The 18,494-nt window shown below is 38.7% G+C and overlaps 1 protein-coding gene across 1 annotated transcript in view; it reads left to right on the plus strand.

The window, feature by feature from the left end:
* The first annotated feature begins 14,210 nt into the window (after positions 1-14,210).
* CDC73 (cell division cycle 73) overlaps positions 14,211-18,494 on the plus strand; it is a 127,196-nt gene continuing 122,912 nt past the window's right edge. Inside the window, exon 1 of the mRNA XM_074308652.1 lies at positions 14,211-14,367. Coding sequence (XP_074164753.1) covers positions 14,237-14,367 — 131 coding nt within the window. The 5' untranslated portion in view covers positions 14,211-14,236. The remainder of the gene's footprint in view (positions 14,368-18,494) is intronic.

Below are 18,494 nucleotides of genomic sequence, written 5' to 3' on the forward strand. Positions count from 1 at the left end.
TTGGCAGAGTAGGGTCTAACTTCAGCAAATTAGGTCTGCTCAAAAGACCTCCCCCCAAAAAACAAAACAAAACAAAACAAAACAAACAAAAAAAAAAACCCTGACCTTACCATTTTTCATATTGAATCAGCTAAGTTGATATAATTCAGTAGTTTCCATCACAGAGATACAATAAGGTTGTTATGGTATAACAATCAAATTACATCAGAGATTTTGACTAGTTGCTTTAAAGTTTTTGCAATAATCTTAGCCTTCTTAGAGAACAGAAAATAAGTAAATTAGTTCTACTATTGTTTATATAATTTAATTTAATTGGACCTTCAGATCTATTCAGCAAATTCATCTTTAGTTGATTTCGAATTTCCCAAAATAATTTCAAACATTCCCTCCCATCCTCTACCCCTACTACATTCTCCTAGGTCTTTATGCTAACAGATGACCTTACCTCCTACCTATCTCGGTGAAATTGTGGCTATCGAATGTGAGTTATTTCGGAATTTCTTGCCACTTTTCAGCATTTTCACTCTTTTTCTTGGAAAAAAAAAAAGTATTCCTCTTATTTTTCCAAAGCTAAGAACTCAAGCTCACCTATCCCCTCTTTGTTTCTACAGATTCTTGTTTTATTATCTCAGTTTAGTATCAAGGAGGTAGTGTTAGGTTTATTGTTCTTAAAAATAGGGATCATAATACTTGTGGTCCTTACTTCACAAAGTTGTGAGGACTAAGTAAAATAATATATGTGTATAATGTTTATAAATCTTAAAAAAGCACTCTTCTCAAATGGCTTCTTTCATTCTACTTAAAAACAGGTTCATGTTTTCCATATACTAAAAGAAATTTTCCCATGGTCATAATATTCCCTCAAGATAGTGCTGGAGTAAGAAGTGAAGTAAGAGAATTCCCATGGTCTGATCATCTCCAAATCAAGGGGCAAAGTTTATTATAATGGTATAAAAGCAGATTAAGTTCCTTAGGGGAACCAGTAACTTACAAGGAGAGAGGCAAGACCTTTTGAAAGAACTCAGAGCTTGATATTCTAAGAGTGCTAATTTTGTGCATCAGTAAGTTAACTGGTAGTCATGGCTGTCCTGTTTATATAAGACAGCTTTGGGAGTTGAAGTCTATAGCTTAATTAACCTCCAAATTATGTATGGGTAACAATGAGGGTCAGTATTGGATATCCCAGTCTGTACAAGATAATTCTATAGGATCTGTTTGTTCTGCAGAGGTAAACGATAATTTTCCTTACTGGGGCCCACTCAGATACTGGGTTGCTGCCAGACACATGGTCTTTTGCCTTAGTCCATTCCCCCATTGTTAGCATCCATTTCTTTCCTCCCTTTATTAATTACCTGGGAATTACATTTCTGTTAATGATACTATATGTTTTAGCTCTAAGTTGATTTTCCTAAAATCAATCCTCCCTGTCCTTGCGTCCAAACCTCAGAATCATGTTTTCCTTGCCCCTCTTCTTATTTTATCTCTTTACTCTAAGTCCTCTCTACCCTCCTTGTCTCTGGAGATCTAAGTCACTTACACTAAAGAACACATCTCATTTTTTAGCTTATTGATAATGGTTTCATGAGTCTAAGTGGTCTCTCAGATATCTAATCTAGTTTATTTGTATTTAAATACAAATATCTTTATATTTAAACTTTCCTGAGTCCTTAAAGAGGTGGGTACAACATTAGTAGCTTCAGCCGAGTCATCTGCTCTGAGATGACAACAGAAGCAGGCTTATTACTTCTTTCATTTATTTCTTTCTCTTCATGTCCCTGAGCTTCTGATTCTTTCTGGATCAGCTTGAGATCTGGATCCATATTGCTGCTGCTGTTGCTCACCTCTTGAGGTTCACTCTTCTTATTATTAGTCTATTTCTTGAAGATCTTATTTGTCCCTGTAAGAACTCTCATATGTGATTCAATTCCACCTTTACAACTCAAAAATTATGATAATCCAAAATTATTTTAAAGGCTCTCTGAAGGGAATTTTATATCTTTGAATTATACATTCTAAGATACCAGTAAGTTCTCAAACCTTGTATTGCACTTTTATATATACTTGTATCTCTCCAAAAGATAAAATGTTTTTGATGGCAGGAATTCTGTTTCATTTTTGACCTTGTATCCTCAATACCCAGCACAGTGCCTGGCACATAGCACTAAAGAACTGTTAAACTACTTATATTCCTATATCGTATGGAAGGCTAGATTAGCTATTCTCATTTTTTTTTTCCTCTGAGGCAATTGGAGCCACACATGCAAGACACTTGTTAAGTGTCTGAGATTAGATTTGAACTCAGGTCCTCCTGACTTCAGGGTTGGTGCTCAATCTACTGCACCACCTAGTTGCCCCTAGACTACGTATTCTCTAAACCAGATATGTCACTGTTGCCATGAATGAAAATTCACAGTACTGCAGAACCAGATTAAAATATGATTGTGAAAAATTTAGCAAATTAAGTACAAATACAATAGAAGTAATGTTACTTTGTGGTTTTCTAAGTCAAAATATGTAGCTCATCAGGATTGAGTTTGACACAACTGCTCTAAGCTGTCTTCTATCTTCTTAATTTATTTGTGAGAATTTTAAAAAATGTTATACATAATTATATAACCAATCTATAAACACAAGATGAAACTCCGAATCTCCAAGATTTTGTTAATTATTTCTACTGCCTAGAATACTCACTCCCAGCAACTTTGCTAATTGAAATTATACCCATCCTTCAAAACCTGGTTTAAATAAAATTTTCTCCTTGAAGCTGGCCATCATATTGTGGAACTTCTTCCATAAGATCTTATATTTCCTTTACATTTTTATAACATTTATTCTGTGTGTGTATATTTATACATACACACATATATATGACGCAGACTTCCCAAGATCCCAACATGGGGAGACAGGATCCCTTTTGGCAAGTGACTTCCAGAGAGACTAGTCAAGCTTTCAATGAGGTAAAGTAGGGCATCTGAAAGCTCAGTGTTGGCATAGAGACAGAGTGAGAAAACAGGGTGGGAGAACAAGACCCAATACCCCATGTCCAAAACACAACAGAGGGTTCCATTGAGCATCAGAGTGTAGACTGATTCAGAGAAATGGGATGAGGGGCCCAGCTCCAGGGCCCCAGGCAAAAAACACGGAGCATGATGGCAGCTGATGCCACATATATAGAGTGCCTAGAAGTCCAATACCCAGACATGATCAATCATCCAGGAAGCCATCTAATAGGAGAAAGGGATTACACAATCAATTAGCCATGAAGCAACTTGATGGGAGAAAGGGATTACAATTAGGGAGGATAGAGTTGTATGCAGCTAGGACAACTGGGATACCCCCTGGAGAGGTGAAATTTGTTCCTCTCCAGCCTATGGATCCCTTGCCTCCAGATACAGTAGACTTGACCATTTCAGCTCCTGAGAGTACTTACAAAACAGTGTTCATTCATACACTGATGTGGGAAACTGGAGAATGTGTAGATAATATTCTAGTCACTGAAAGAGGTAGACAATGTGTGACTTATCAACCAGGGGAAGTAGTAGCATCGGGTTTATTGATACAGACCCCTAATAAGCAACCTGGTGATAGTCACCCACATTCTGATTCCAAGCAGCAAAACCCAGGAATATACTGGACAGCAGCTGTGACAGCTGACCAACCTATGCTCACCATCTATATAAATTGCATACTATTAGAAGGACTGGTGGACACAGGTGCAGATCACAAAGTCATTAGAGGTGCCAACTGGCCCAGTCACAGGCCAAAGATTAAGGCAGACACATGTCTGGGGTAGGAGGATCAATAGCAGCTGAAGTTAGTTCTATCCCTTTGAGATGGATATTTGAAGGTGAAACAGGAGTTTTTACTCCTTTTATAGTTGAAAAAATCCCCATCAATCTGTGGGGAAGAGACATTTTACAACAATTAGGGTTAAAAATGAGTACTTCAGTTTTTTAGGCAGGACTGCTGTTGAAGCCTGCCACCACTTTCAACTGTTCCTATCCAATGGAATAGAACAGTGGCCCTTAGGTAGCAATAAAATTCAAGCCTTATTAGACATAGTACAGGAGCAACTTGACCAAGGCCACTTACAGCCTTCTCTAAGTCCTTGGAATTCCCCAGTATTAGTTGTAAAAAAAGAAACCTGGAAAATGGAGGATGTTGACTGATTTAAGAAAGGTAGATGAACAGATGGAAACTATGGGAACTCTTCAACCTGGACTTCCATCTCCTACTCAATTGCCTAGAGAATGGCCTCTTTGGGTTATAGACATTAAGGATTGTTTCTATTCTATCCTTCTAGATAAGGAGGATATGAAAAGATTTGCCTTCTCAGTGCCCAGCGTTAACTTAGCTGAGCCTTATATAAGATATGAATGGACAGTTTTGTCACAGGGAATGAAAAACAGCCCTACTATTTGTCAAATGCATGTTGCTGCTGCTCTTACTCCAGTAAGAAAAGCATTTCCAAAAATAATGTTATTACATTACATGGATGATATATTGGGATGTGCACCTGAAGAACAAATGTTAGAAGCATGTCTACAAAAAAAACATAGAAACACTAAGGAATTATAAATTGCACATAGCTCCAGAAAAAATTCAAAGACATGCTCCTTTTTGATATTTAGGATATGAAGCCTTATATTCTAAGGTGCTTACAGTACAAAAACTCTCCTTAAGAACAGAGAAGCTAAATACCTTAAATAACTTCCAGAAATTGATAGGAGATATCCAATGGATGTGTCCTGTGTTAGGCTTGACTACCTGTCAATTGCAACCATTATATGACATTTTAAGGGGAGACAGTGCTTTAAATTCACCACACCAGCTTACAAAAGAAGCTCAAGAGACTTTGAGACAAGCTGAACTGGCTTTATCCAATGTGGTTGAAAGAGTCACTCAAAAACTCTTGGAAATATCAGTTTTTGCTACACAAGAGGCACCCACAGCAGCCCTTCATCAAGGAGACAGTGTGATAGAGTGGGTGAACCTCCCAGCACAACCAAACAAAGCCTGACTCCTTACCCAGTGCTAGGGGCTAGAATTTTATTAAAGGCCATTAAGGGAGAAGTACAATTATCTGGGATAAGATCTGACAAGATATACATCTTTTATACTAATGCACAAGTTAATGTGTGCTGTGAAACCATCCCAGAGTGGCAAATTTTATTAGCCATGGCTCCAAATTTTACACATGGGTCTCCATTAAAGATAACCAGACTGTTACATAATTGGTGATGGATTCTTGAAGAAAAGGTTTCTAAAGTATCTCTTAAAAGATCAACTATCTTTACATATGCATCCAAACATAATATTTGTGTTGTATACTCTTGTGACTTAACTATAAAGAGAGTAGTCAGAACTCTTTTTCAGTCCACTCAGCAGAATGAATTGTATGTAATCATTCTAGCTCTTATTATCCGGGAGACATAAATATAATATCTGATTCAGCCTATTCAGTAGGTGTGGTACAAAGAATTGCCACAGCCCAAATAAAATTTGTAGCCTCTAATATATATCAGCTCTTTAAGGAACTTCAAGAGCAAATGAGAAAGCATCCAGGTAAGATTTATATCTTGCATGTCCACTCTCATAGTAGACTTCCAGGTCCTATTTTTTTTTTTTTTTTTTTTTTTGGTAATTCAAAGGCAGATAGCCTTCTAACCATGTTGGCCAATACTCCTTTATTTCAAGAAGCCTAAGAATCTCATTCTAAATATCATCAAGCTACCCGAGCTTTACATTTACAATTTGGAATAACAAGAGAAGAAGTTAGGAGCATGGTAAAAGCCTGTCCAGCTTGCCTTCCTTTCCATGCTCTTACACTCCCTCCAGGGAAGAACCCTCATGGTTTGAGACCTAATGAAATTTCGCAAATGGATGTGACCCATTTATAAATCTTTTGGTCGTCTATCTTTTATCCACATTATGGTAGACACCATTTTAGGATTCACTTTTGCAATACCAGCAGCAAAAGGGATAGCCCGAGTGGTCACTGAATTCCCTACACAAGTATTTGTAATTATGGGTGCACCACAAACAATAAAAACAGACAATGGACCTGCATATACTTCTAAACATTTTACACATTTTTGTGCACAGTATAATATTTCACATACCACTGGCATACCTTTTAATCCTCAAGGTCAGGCAATAGTGGAGAGAAGAAACAAAGATATTAAGACACTCCTCCAAAAACAAAAGAAAGGGGGAGCCACGAGTAACCCTAGAGAACTTCTAGATTTAGTTCTCTATACCATTAATTCCCCCTCCCCCCCCACCAAGGCTGGGTTTAAGTGACTTGCCCAGGGTCAAACATCTAGGAAGTGTTACCATTAATTTTTTAATTTTTGACAAAGATGCACTGGTTCCAGCAGACAGGTTTTATAACCCACAGGGAGGACAGTGTCCAGTGAGAGCAGTTCCACTGTCTTTAGATAATTGCCAGGTCATGTGGAGAGACCCAGAAAGTGGTGAATGGAAGGGACCAGATAGGTTAACTGTTTGGGGGAGAGGGTTTGCTTGTATCTCTACAGATGGAGAAGGAATCAGATGGGTGCCAACAAGCCATATTCGCCTTGTCCATTGGAAAGAGAGCAGACCGTTGAAACGAAGGAGAAGACCCAAGAAACATTGTGTGGTTCCATTGCTGACTGTGCCCATCACTGAAAGAGCCTGGGAGTTATGGCGTTTGACTCATGGGCATCAAAAATTGTTGGACTTAAAAACCCTTAGGAATCACTGGATTCTCTGAGACATCATAAGACTGTTGTAGGACTTCAAAACTCTCAGGAATTATTGGATTCTCTGAGACATAAGAGTGTTGCAGGACTTCAAAAACTTGTAGGGATCATTGGATTCTCTGATATGTGAAGCAATGGACAATAGATTGGTTTTGGACTATCTCTTGGTTACTGAAAAAGGCGTATGTGTGACTGATGTTTACATATCCTCCTTTAGGACTTCTGAAAATCTTTTACAAAACCATGTTGATTTATATTGTTTATTATATTATTGCTTACATGTACAATTCATGTTTGTTACACCACATCAATCCTGCACTGACTGTGGGGAGAGTCATCACTAATAGCCTGTGTGTTATTGCTATGTGCTTGTGTAATACCTCCCATGCTGATGGGTTTGTGCATACCTGTCTCTAATAAGATCCTTCAGTCCAGAAACCTGCTAGCAATCCCCACTTCCCTTTGGTGCTTTTCATCTCCCTTCCTGAGATGTTAGGGAGGGCGTGATTATCTCCTTTTTAGTGCTTTCCTCTCCCTTCCTGAGAAGTCAGGGGCGGGGCATGATCACCTCCTTTTTGGTGTTTTCACCTCCATTCCTGAGAAATCAGGGAGAGTGTGATCATCTCCTTTTTGGGGTTCTCACCTCCCTGAGAAGACAGGAATGGCGTGACCACCTGTGTTCTAAAGCAAAAGAAAGTGGGAGATGTAGACAGCTAGAACTGAGCAGATGCAAGGTAACCTGGCACTTGAGGCTAATTACCAATTGGACAATCCTCTATTACCACATATTTGGAGGATGACCCTACTTAAGTATTCTGTGCTGGCTAGATAGGTGGGTGTGGACAAAGAAGGGGAAGTGAGATCAGTGGGTGGAGTAGTAGGAGGAGATTGATTCATTCTCTTGGTGGTGGAGAGAGAGGAAGGAGGTGTGGAGATTGCTAGATCTAATCTCCTGAGCAAGACTGCAAAAGACCAAGAATAAAGACTTTTGCTTATCCTGACTCCTGCTGATTCTAAGAGATCCTGGGTCTTAACATATATATATGTATGTATGTATGTATATATGTATGTATGTATATATGTATGTATGTATTTTTCATGCTCTATTTGCACCTTGGGCAGTTAGGCAGTACAGTAATTAGAATATTAAACCCTAAAACAGGAATATATCTTCTTTGAGTTCCAGTCTGACTTCAGACTCAAACTAATTGTGTAGCTCTGGGGAGGTGAATTAATTCTATTGGCCTCAGTTTCCTCATCTGTGTTAACAATCACAACTTTGTAAAAATTAGGTTTATTACAAGATAAATGAACATGTTTGTGAGACCAAAAGAGTTCATAATCCATACAGATATTTATATTTTTATAAGAACAGGACCAAGGAAGGAGGAGGTATCAAAAATCTCTCCCACCAGGGGAGGCCAAAAGGTACAATAAAGGTTTGAAACGGACAAAACCCTTCTAAAGGGGAGCAACAAGGCAATGGCAAGAGCTGAATTCTTTTCTCTTAGGAACTGCTAGACCATAAAAATAGGATGGTCTGTTTATCTACAAGGGTCCTAGCTGGTCAAGCAATTTCTCAGGCTCCTGTACACTGACTGGTGCCTGTCTTGACTCCCAAGGACACACAAAGAGTCCAGCTTGGGATGCAAACCGTTGGGGTGGGGGGAAAATGCAGGGAGAGGGTTTCATCCTTGACCCTTTCAGAGTCAGACCATACTCTGGGTCCAGGATTTCTGGAAAATATGACAATTCAAAAAGACAGGTTCAGGAGACCCTTAACATTCTTTAACATCTATAAAAGGAGCTAGAGAAGCAAATGGTAAACGACTCCAGTACCTTTGTCAAGAAAACCCCAAGTGATCACAAAAAGTGGAAAATGACTGAAAAGGGATTGAAGAACAATAATTTTTCATCATAATTATGTATGTGTCTCATCTCTTCTACTATGTAAATTCCTTGTGACTAAATAAAGTAAACAGACCTAGAACTATTCAGTGACTTACTGAAGATTACAAATAACTGACTACAAGGCACTGGAGAAACTATCTCTAGAGTCCAATTTTCCCACAAGCTTTAAAATATATTCTGTTTTATCTAGATCTTCCTCTTCTTGGTGCAGTTTGATATGAATTTAGTCATTAGTTTGATTTCAGATTCTCCTATATATTTAGAACCATAATACACATCACAGGATCAGACTCTGAAAGCACTAAGTGAATAGTTTATTTGAACTTCCTTCACTGTAATCATTATTCCCAATCATCATTTTGCTGAAAGTGTGATATTCTAGAATTCAGAAACAAAATTGTGAATGTGCTATGAACCTAAATGTGGAAAAATCCATTAGTCTAAAGACAAGTACAAAATGATATTAGAGATAAGGCCTGCTATCATAGCAGCTATTTAATTTCCCAAACTAAAAATCCAGTGTTATCAGTAAAACTTCACTACATGAATTTTGTTTCAAGTGATGACAGTAAGCATGTAATTGAGATATTTGCTTAACATTCAATAAATATTTGCTGACTTGAATTAAAATAGTGTCATTTTTTACATGTTTGGAGTCTTAGTATAGAATAAACACAAATTTTACTTCAGCATCAGGCTATTTATTATATTGAATATTTACATGTTTTCCCTAAAAATGATTTCATTAAATGTCTGAAAATGAGGCAAACATACAAAATGAAAAGAGCAACAATATTTTGGCAAAGGACAATTCAGTAATCAAATAACTCGATATTTGAAAAACCCATATTAAATTAAGATATTCAATATGCAAATAATCCTTCCAAATATGAGAAAAATGTATCAGTTTTTGCTAAGGAGATCACCAGTGGGATCTCAAGATCATGAAAGCAATCTCTTCAGAGTTAACCTTGGAGCCCTGTGGAGAATAATAGTAAGTCACTTAGAGAACCCTATCCCTAGATGTCAGTGGTAATGAATGAAGTAGTTTCAGAAGGGAGTTACTCTATGCCACTGCAATAAAAGAGGACAGGAATAAAGAGAACTTGAATAAGGATGTTTGATTAAGCACTTTACAAATACCTTATTTGACTCCTTTTTTTCCCCTATAGCAATTGGGGTTAAGTGACTTACCCAAGATCATATAGCTAGGAAGTGTCAAATCTGAAGCCAGATTTGAACTCAGATACTCTTGACTTCAGGGCTGGTGCTCTATCCACTGCTCCACATAGTGGCCCTCTATTTAATTCTTTTTAAAGAAAAGCTCTTACTTTTCTTTATGTACAATGATTAGAAAAGAACTTATTGCATTATTTTAAAAAATCATCCCTGCAATTTAGTAATCGAGACACTAGGTGGCAGTGATGCCACATTACATTTTCAAAGGGACTCAACACATTCTCTATTGTTTAGCAGGAGTCTTCTGTTCCATCCAAAATGGATCAATTATTGGGCATGTTCATCCAGAGGTGAACTGTTGCATATTTCAGTTTTTCTTCTTAGCCTCCTATTTATCTTACTTAAAGTAAATGCATAAAGGACGAGTATGAAGAAACTGCCATTTTGGACATCTTTAAATCAGAAATGGCTAAAAATTTCATTAATCTTAAATAGTTTCTGGCAAACATGTCAAAAAGCAAAGAGTAGTGATTTTTTTTTTTTCCCCAGTAGGGAGGATATGGAGTAGTGAGTGTTGCACAGGATACTTGAGTATCCACAGGGCGAGCATCAATTATTCACTAAAATAGTAAGCATTGAAATAATGACAATGTTAAATGTGCTGTCATTTTATAGCTCTAGGTTTATACATTAAACCTTTAATAGCAGTTATTTCACCCCTATAATTTAGGTAGGCTAATAGCTGGTGGCAGTTGTGCCTGTCACATGGAACTACAAGAAAAATGCATGCTTTAAGACCAGTTGTTTTTATAGGATAATAAATTTAGGGTTAAAAGGGTCCTTGAGGCAATCAAACCCAAACTTCTCCCCAATTCCATTTTATATCAAAGAGTATGTGCTATTTCTAATGGAAAGTTTTTCACACATTAATAGCACAAAATAATACTTTATATAACCATGGATAGATAATTCATTTAATTGCTCTGTGCCTCAATTTTCTCATTTGAAAATGGGGGAATTTTGGATCTTATTGTCTCTAAGGACACTTTTATCTCTAAATGCATCATCATTCTATGAAATCAGTTGATCTTAATATTAACCATTCAATGCAAATATGATTTCAGTTCAATGTAGTATTAAGCACTCACAAAGCTTGGAAGCAAGAAAACTTGAATTTAAATCCTGTCCTGTCACTTAGCAGTGTTATTATCCTGGTCAAGTCATTTAAAGCAATCTGTTTTACTTATGATATATGTGTGTGTGTGTGTGTGTATAAAGATTTCCCTTGCTAGGGAGATTCCCTGGCTCCTCCCTCTAGGTGTACTAAGCATTGAAGATATCAATATTTCATAACGATAGTCACTATACTCCAGGCGTTTACATCTTATTAGAGAAAGGGGGGAGGAGGAGATATAAAACCTACAAAAAGAAATACATAATACAAGGTACACAGAAATCGAAACAAAGGAGAGATTCATATTATTCCAGGAAAAGGTAAAGGAAGAAGATCGACTTTTAAAGAAATCTGTGTCTAAAAAAACTTTATCAAATTAGTACTGAATTTAAAGTTGTAGCCCCAAGTCCCCAGGACTCCCGGTTTCACTTACCTTGATGACAAAGCTCTCCTGGGCTATCTCTTACCGCGGCGGTTGTTTTTATTTTGATAAGATTACTTTTGTCCACCTCCCAACTTAATTAGGATGAATGAAAAATGCTTTGCTGACGCTCCCAAAAGCCACCCTTCTCTCTGCTCAAAGTGGCAGGAGAGGACCTTAAATCTCGATAGCGGCTTTAGTAGTGTTGAGAATATATGTTTCCAAGTAGTCATCACAGTCTCTTTTTTTTTAGCTATGAAATGTGGTGTTTCCCCCCCCAACATCCTTATGCGTATACTTTTAATCACTTCCTTTACAATTTGGCTTAGAATTATTTTAAGCTGCTGCAGTTCCTTCACGAGACGCTTTATTTTTCCAAGCTATTTAACCTAGAGTCCCCCCTCACGCCCAGAACGGACTTACTCCCTCCGGCATTTTAGCCAGCGGTTCTTTAGCCTACTAGTCAGAGTTCAAATCCCAGTTTTCGCTGGGAACCTAATTCCGGCGTTCCCTCCTTTTCCAGATTCTTAATTGTCTTCCGTTTTGGAATAAGCTAGCCTAGAGGTGCGAACTATTTTTACATCTCTGTGAATTGACCGCTTTTAGCCAATTGCCCCGCACCTAAGGTAGTAAGCTAACTTACCAAGTACGTATTGACGTAGTGAGTTTATAGCTAATATTACCTATCTGATTGCTCTGTTATAATCTGATTACAATGGGGAACACCCCACCTGGTGTTAGTTATGTTTTTTTCACAAATTTCTTTGACTGATAATTTTTTCTTAGAATATTTTTAAAAAGTTATTCCTTACAAAATAGCATCACATTTTGAACAAAATTTAAACAAAGCTTATGAATACAGGTTTTGAATATTAGTCTTAAACTAATATTATTATAGATGTCACCCCCAAACAGTCCTTCAGCCATGATGTACATAAAGCTATATACATATATTAAAATATATAAATATATGTAAATACTATGCAACTAAACTACATATCGGATAGATGTCACAGAGTAGAAAAGGATCCTTAGAAATCAGTCCATCTTCCTTAATTTTACAGTTGAGAAAACTGAAATCATGGAAATTTAAGTGACTAGACTAAAGGCACAGGGTAGCAAAATGCTTGAGGCAAAATTCAAAATTCAGATTCCAAATCCAGATTTTTATCCAGGACTACACCAAACTCCTTTTTAAGTTTTTTATTCTTCCTGTTATCATTCCTATTGTATAGAGAGGGGAAACAGCACCAATGACGCCCTCAGCGTGTTTTTAAATATCTGTTCACTGCATTACTACGGAATTGTGGAGTCAGCTAAAAAGAGCCTATTAGCTTTATTCTTATTGCATGACTTTGCTCAAGGTGTTAGCCTAACTGGGCCCAATGTCTTCATCTGTGAGTAAAAATAGTACTTAACCTTTCAGGATTTTTGTTAGAATCAATTGAGTTATAAAGTGCTTAGCTCAGTGCCTGGCACATAGCAGGTGCCGTCCTTTTCATGATAATCCTACTACTATCCTAATTATTACTTTAACCCCTCCAAGGCTTGCAAAGAGCTTTTCTTTCACAACTTGTCCGACATCAGTGAAGTGGTCTTTTATCCCATTTCTCCTGCAGGGGGTCCAAGTTGTTCCAGATCCGAGAATTCTCTTTTTTCATCTTTACTTCCCGGATTCTTGTAAGCCTCAGATAAAACTTTACCTTCTGCTAGAAGCTTTTCCCATTTTCCCTTAATACTAGCTAGCCTACTCTTTGGGATAATTTCCTTGTTTGTGCCTTGTTTGTGCATAGTTGTTTATCTGTGGCTTCCCACATTAGATTGTAAACTCCTTGAGAAAAGGCACTTTAAAAAAATCCTAGTTTACCCGGCGATTAGTATAATGCCTGGGCGATAATGGATACTTGATGAATATTTATTGACTGACTCCTAAAGAGCAGGAATTGTTTTTTTGCCTTTTTTAATAAATGCTTGTAGATTGGACTTGATAGTAGAAGAAATGACAGAAGCCTCCCTGTCTCCCAGAACCTAGTAAGTCACCCCAGGAGAGATTTGTCAGAGGAAGATTAGCATTTTGCAAATGAAACACTCTGAAACATCCCACCTCCGCGGGTCTAGAGTAAATGCAAAGTGGGCACGACCAGGGAGGAGTCAGGGGTAGCCACCTAGTAACTGCTAGCAACCGCAAAACACAACTGAGATAATAGTAAAATTTGAAGCCCGGGGAGGGGCCAGAGCTGGCGGGTTTCGGCGCTTTAGCCACGCCCAGGAATCGGCTTGTTTGTAAGCGGCGCGTGGCGGTGCGCGCTTAGTCCGGGTGCGCTCGGGCCGCACGCGCACGCGCACCATTGGCGCATACCCCGGGTCAGTCTAGACTGAGCGTGTGAGTGTTGCGCTGTCTGCGGCGCCGCGTGCGTGTCTGGCCGAGCTTCTTTCACAGGAGGCCTCGGCTCCCCCTGGCGGCAGCGGGACCGCGGCGGCGGCGGTGGCGGCGGCAGCAGCAGCGGCACTGGAGCTCAGGCGTTCAGCTCGGGCAGCCAGCGGCGGGGCCTTGCCCGATAGCGCGGGGTCCTCAGCTGCCTAGGTGTCTAGTGCCGTCGTCTTCGCGGGCGGCTGTTAGTGCAGCTCCTGTTGGTGCGCTGTGGTGGTGGTGACGGCTGCCGGCCAGGAGGAGCAGAGCTCTATCCCGGAGGAAGGAAGCGGCCAAGGCGGCGGCGGAGGCGCAGAGGCGGTGGGGCCGGCGGAGCGGCTGCGGCCGAGGTAGCGGCGGCGGCCGAAGCGCAGGGGGGTGGGAGGGGGGGGAAGATGGCGGACGTGCTGAGCGTCCTGCGCCAGTACAACATCCAGAAGAAGGAGATCGTGGTGAAGGGAGATGAAGTGATCTTCGGCGAGTTCTCCTGGCCCAAGAATGTCAAGACCAACTATGTGATTTGGGGGTGAGTGAAGCGCCGCTGCGGCCCAAAGGGAAGGCGGGTGGGCTATCGGAAAAGCAGCACCTCTCACTCTTCTGCCTGCACTCCCGTGATCCCAGGAAAGGGGGGAGAGAGGAAGCGTACGGTGGGGAAAGTTTCCCCCGACGCTGGAGTTGACTCTGGGGATGAGAGAGGCCGTCGCGGCCGATGTCTGTCTCTCTTAAATCTTTCGGGAGCCTGGAGGGGCGGGACCAAGAGGGCTCTAAGGGGCGCGGGCCTTTCCGCAGCCCCTCACTTACGGACTCGCCTCCTCGGGGCCCCAGGCTCTGGCGGCTTACCATGTGTGGCCCCGTCCGCTCGCCCCCAGGCCCGCGCCCTCTGCCCGCATTCTCTTTCTCCCTTTCCGCGGGCCTGAGCTTTGCAAACTGGGGGAGTCACCCCGAGAGAGGAAACCGGGAACCGGGGCAGGTGTCCTCGGGAGGAAGGAACTAAAGAGTTTGGGGAGGGGGTATTCCGGGGAGGTTTTAGCCATAGTAGAGGCTTGTCATTGGAAGTCTGGGAGCTGGATGTCCCGTCGGGGATATCAGCCTTCTACGACCGACACTCTCTGAAGGCAGAAAACACAATGTCTCCTCCCAAGCAGCCTTATGGAGAGTCCGTCCACAGAAGGGGTGAGCATGCTTAAAAGTTGGGGTGGTGGAGCCAAGGGCTAGGATTGTGTTTGGGGTCCTGCATTTACCTTTTTACATTTGGTTTTTGGCGCATTATAACGAAAAAAACTGAGGGTTTTTTTTTTTTTTTGTTTTGTTTTGTTTTGTTTTGTTTTGCTACAATTGTGGTTGATCTGGAAGTTTATACTAGAACCCTTACTGTCATTGATTATACTTATGTCAGTCTCAAGCTTGTCGAGGATTGGGAGCAAAAACTTCAGTCCTCATCAAGGGAAAGCAAATGTGCACATTAGGTTGAAAGGTCAGGCAGAATTCAGTCATTCTTGGATGACTTTTGTTATATTGAAAAAACATCTTGATCTATGACAATGGGTACATTCACGACTACACCATAGTGTATTAGACACCAGAAGATAGTATGGTTAATCTTGGTTGATTTTCGTATATCATGTTATACTCGGCTTTTCTTAAATGTAACTAACTCCTTAAAAGAATTTGTGAATAGGCTCACTCACAAAGCTTTTTTTTTTTTTTTTTTTTTTTTTTTTTAATCGTTGTGTTTTTGTTTTATGAAACATTTACTGAGATGCTAGGGTAGTGGGGAGACAAAAAAGGGTATAACCTTTATTTGAGGAGATTATAGTATATTAGGTGTAATATTTACATAGATATTTATTCCCCATGATACACTCCTTGGGACTTCAAAGAAGAAACGATCACTCTTGACTAAATTTGAGCTGGTTCTTGAAGGCTATGTAATTTACACAAGTGGGAATTAGGAGGGGAGGACTTTAAAGGAAGATGAATTGCATGTGTAATAGCATAGAGGCAAGATAACAGGATAAGTTTGAGGAAATAGTCCTGTTTGGAGAGGGGGAGGTTAGAAAAATACTAGGAAACCAGGATAGAAAGCCACATTGGGACTTAGTTATGGAAACAATTAAAGCACCTAATCAAAATTGTATTACTAATGAACATTATTTTTGCTGAAGTATGGGCTTTGTTTCCTTCTTCTCCCATTTTTTTTGGGGGGACATTGTATAGATTGTTATCACTGCTATATTTCCATTTGTATGTATGTAACATATATGCATACTTATTCATTTTTCTGTTCTAAGACCTTCAAATGAAAAAAAAAATTAGCAACATGTAGAAGGAAGAAGCTCTTGTTTTCATTGAATGCCTGAGAATCTTTAACAAATAAAGTCCTAGGCTGTTCCTTGAAGCACCTAGAGGTTAAGAGTTATGGGATCATTGATTTCCATCTGGAAGACACTTCAGAGGTCAATTAGTCCAACTCCCTTTAATTTTACGATGAGGAATATTAAGTCTATGTATGTTAAACTCCCTTTAATTTTACGATGAGGAATATTAAGTCTATGTATGTTAAATGACTTGGAAGGGAGCAAATGCTAGAGGGAGAATTTGAATTGAAGTTTTCTGAACTTAAATTCATTATTCTTTCCTCTATACAACACTCCCTCTGTAATAAGTACCAAAGGTAGGTAAGTAGTTAAATCTGGTTCTTCCCTCCTCCAAATCTACTAAATAACAGTGTTCCTAATAAACTTTATGATGAATTAGCTTGATGTATTGATCTTAATTTCATGTTTTCCAGCATCTGAAGGAAGTGCTCACAGTGAAATTCCTAGTATGTGAACTCACTAGATGACCCAAACCCTTGAATGAGAATGGATTGGAAAAAATCTCTATGTTATTTAAACCATAACAATTGATTTTGTAACTTAAACCTGTAGCATGGGCTTCTTAGAATCAACTAACCAATTGGAAATCATCTTATGAAAATGTGTGTGTAAATGTACCCTTTTTGGGGGTCCAACATACTTTGCTGTAAATAGTGAATGTACGCACTAAAGACCTTGCTTTAGATAAAGGTATTTTGTATAAACTTTGTAGGGAAACATTAAATGTGATCTAACAGTGATATAAAGAATGTAATATAGTAACATTTTTTTCCATCAAAAGATTGAAACTATTTCATGCACCATTCTGTAATTTAAAAATTGTCCAAGATAGTTGATTAATTTTCTCATATAACTAAAGGAAAAGAGAACGTCAGAGGCTCAAAACTAATTTGTTTCTTTATATTTTGATCATTTCTTACCCTAATGTCTTTCAGAGGTAGTTACAAAATGTGCTGATGACCCTGTATATCTTCATGGAAATACTGTAAAGGTTTTTGTTCAAGGTTTGGGCTTTTAATAAGTGGGATGGAGCATTTAATGCCTGATGGAGTAATTTTGAGAGAACAGTGTGTTCTCTGGTTTGTTTCAGTGAATGGCTTACTTGGAGGGGAGATTTGAGATTTGGAGGTGGGTAAATAAAATGTAGTACAAGCACTTCAAATAATGGAGAAAAACATTAGATCCAGATCATAGATTTTTTTTTTTTCCCCTGAGAATTTAGGAACTTGAATCAAGAAGAACTGAGCAGTTCAAGATATAGTTTGGTTATTTGTGGAAAATATATTTTTTCAGGTTTTAGAAATCTGTTTTAAGTTGTGAGTAGAAATCACAAAAAACTTTCGGTATTTAGATCTACTGTGGGATCCTCTTGATTCAAAAGGATTTTTGAAGCTGTGGGTGAGCTACTTTTCCCTTTGCTTCAAGATAGTAAAAGATAAAAGCTGACTGTGTCATTTTGTTGTTATGGTAGTTTATATGACTTAACTAATAATAAAAACTCAAAATTACGTAGTAATTTAAGATTTTCCTGAAACAATCCTTTTAAGTTGTGCAGTACTAGTATTCTGATGATGTATGAGATTTGAACCCATTTTCTCTTGTCCCATGTTTCATTTACTGTGCATCATAGCAAAGTGTTCTGTAAAATGGATTAAATTAGGATGAGATAGATGATAGATGCAAAGTACAATATAAAGTTAAAACAATATATGTCAATAGTAGTAGTTATGCTAGATTATCAAATATGTTTTACCTTGTGAGATTATTTTTTATTCCTTCTCAAGTTTTTTAGTGGTCTAAGAGTTAAACTTCTAATTAAATTGTTTTTTATATATGTAGCTATGTTAATGCTGTCAAACCTGTTGAAAGCATATTGACCTAGAAAACTTCAAAATGAAATTATTTATATTACATTGTTGTTATATCAAATATTTCCCCATTAAATGTTAATCTGTTTTGGGTTACATACCAACATCAAATTTGGGAGGGTGAATTTGACTTTTTTGTCCTAGGTGAGCTATTACAAAATTATGAGGCCCAAATTAGATAATGAATATAAATCACTTTATAAACTTTAAAGCCTTGCATAAATGCCGTCTTTTATCTAAATGGCAGTATTAATTGTCCTCCACCAAAGAAGCTGGTATAAAGTAAATGAAAATTCTTTTTTTTTTTTTTTCTGAGACCAGATTTAAACTCCGGTCCTCCTGAATTCAAGGCTGGTGCTCTATCCACTGCACCACCTAGTTGCCCCATGAAAATTCAATTTTAAAAA

The sequence above is a fragment of the Sminthopsis crassicaudata genome, chromosome 4, assembly GCF_048593235.1.
Source record: "Sminthopsis crassicaudata isolate SCR6 chromosome 4, ASM4859323v1, whole genome shotgun sequence".
Classification (NCBI taxonomy): domain Eukaryota; kingdom Metazoa; phylum Chordata; class Mammalia; order Dasyuromorphia; family Dasyuridae; genus Sminthopsis; species Sminthopsis crassicaudata.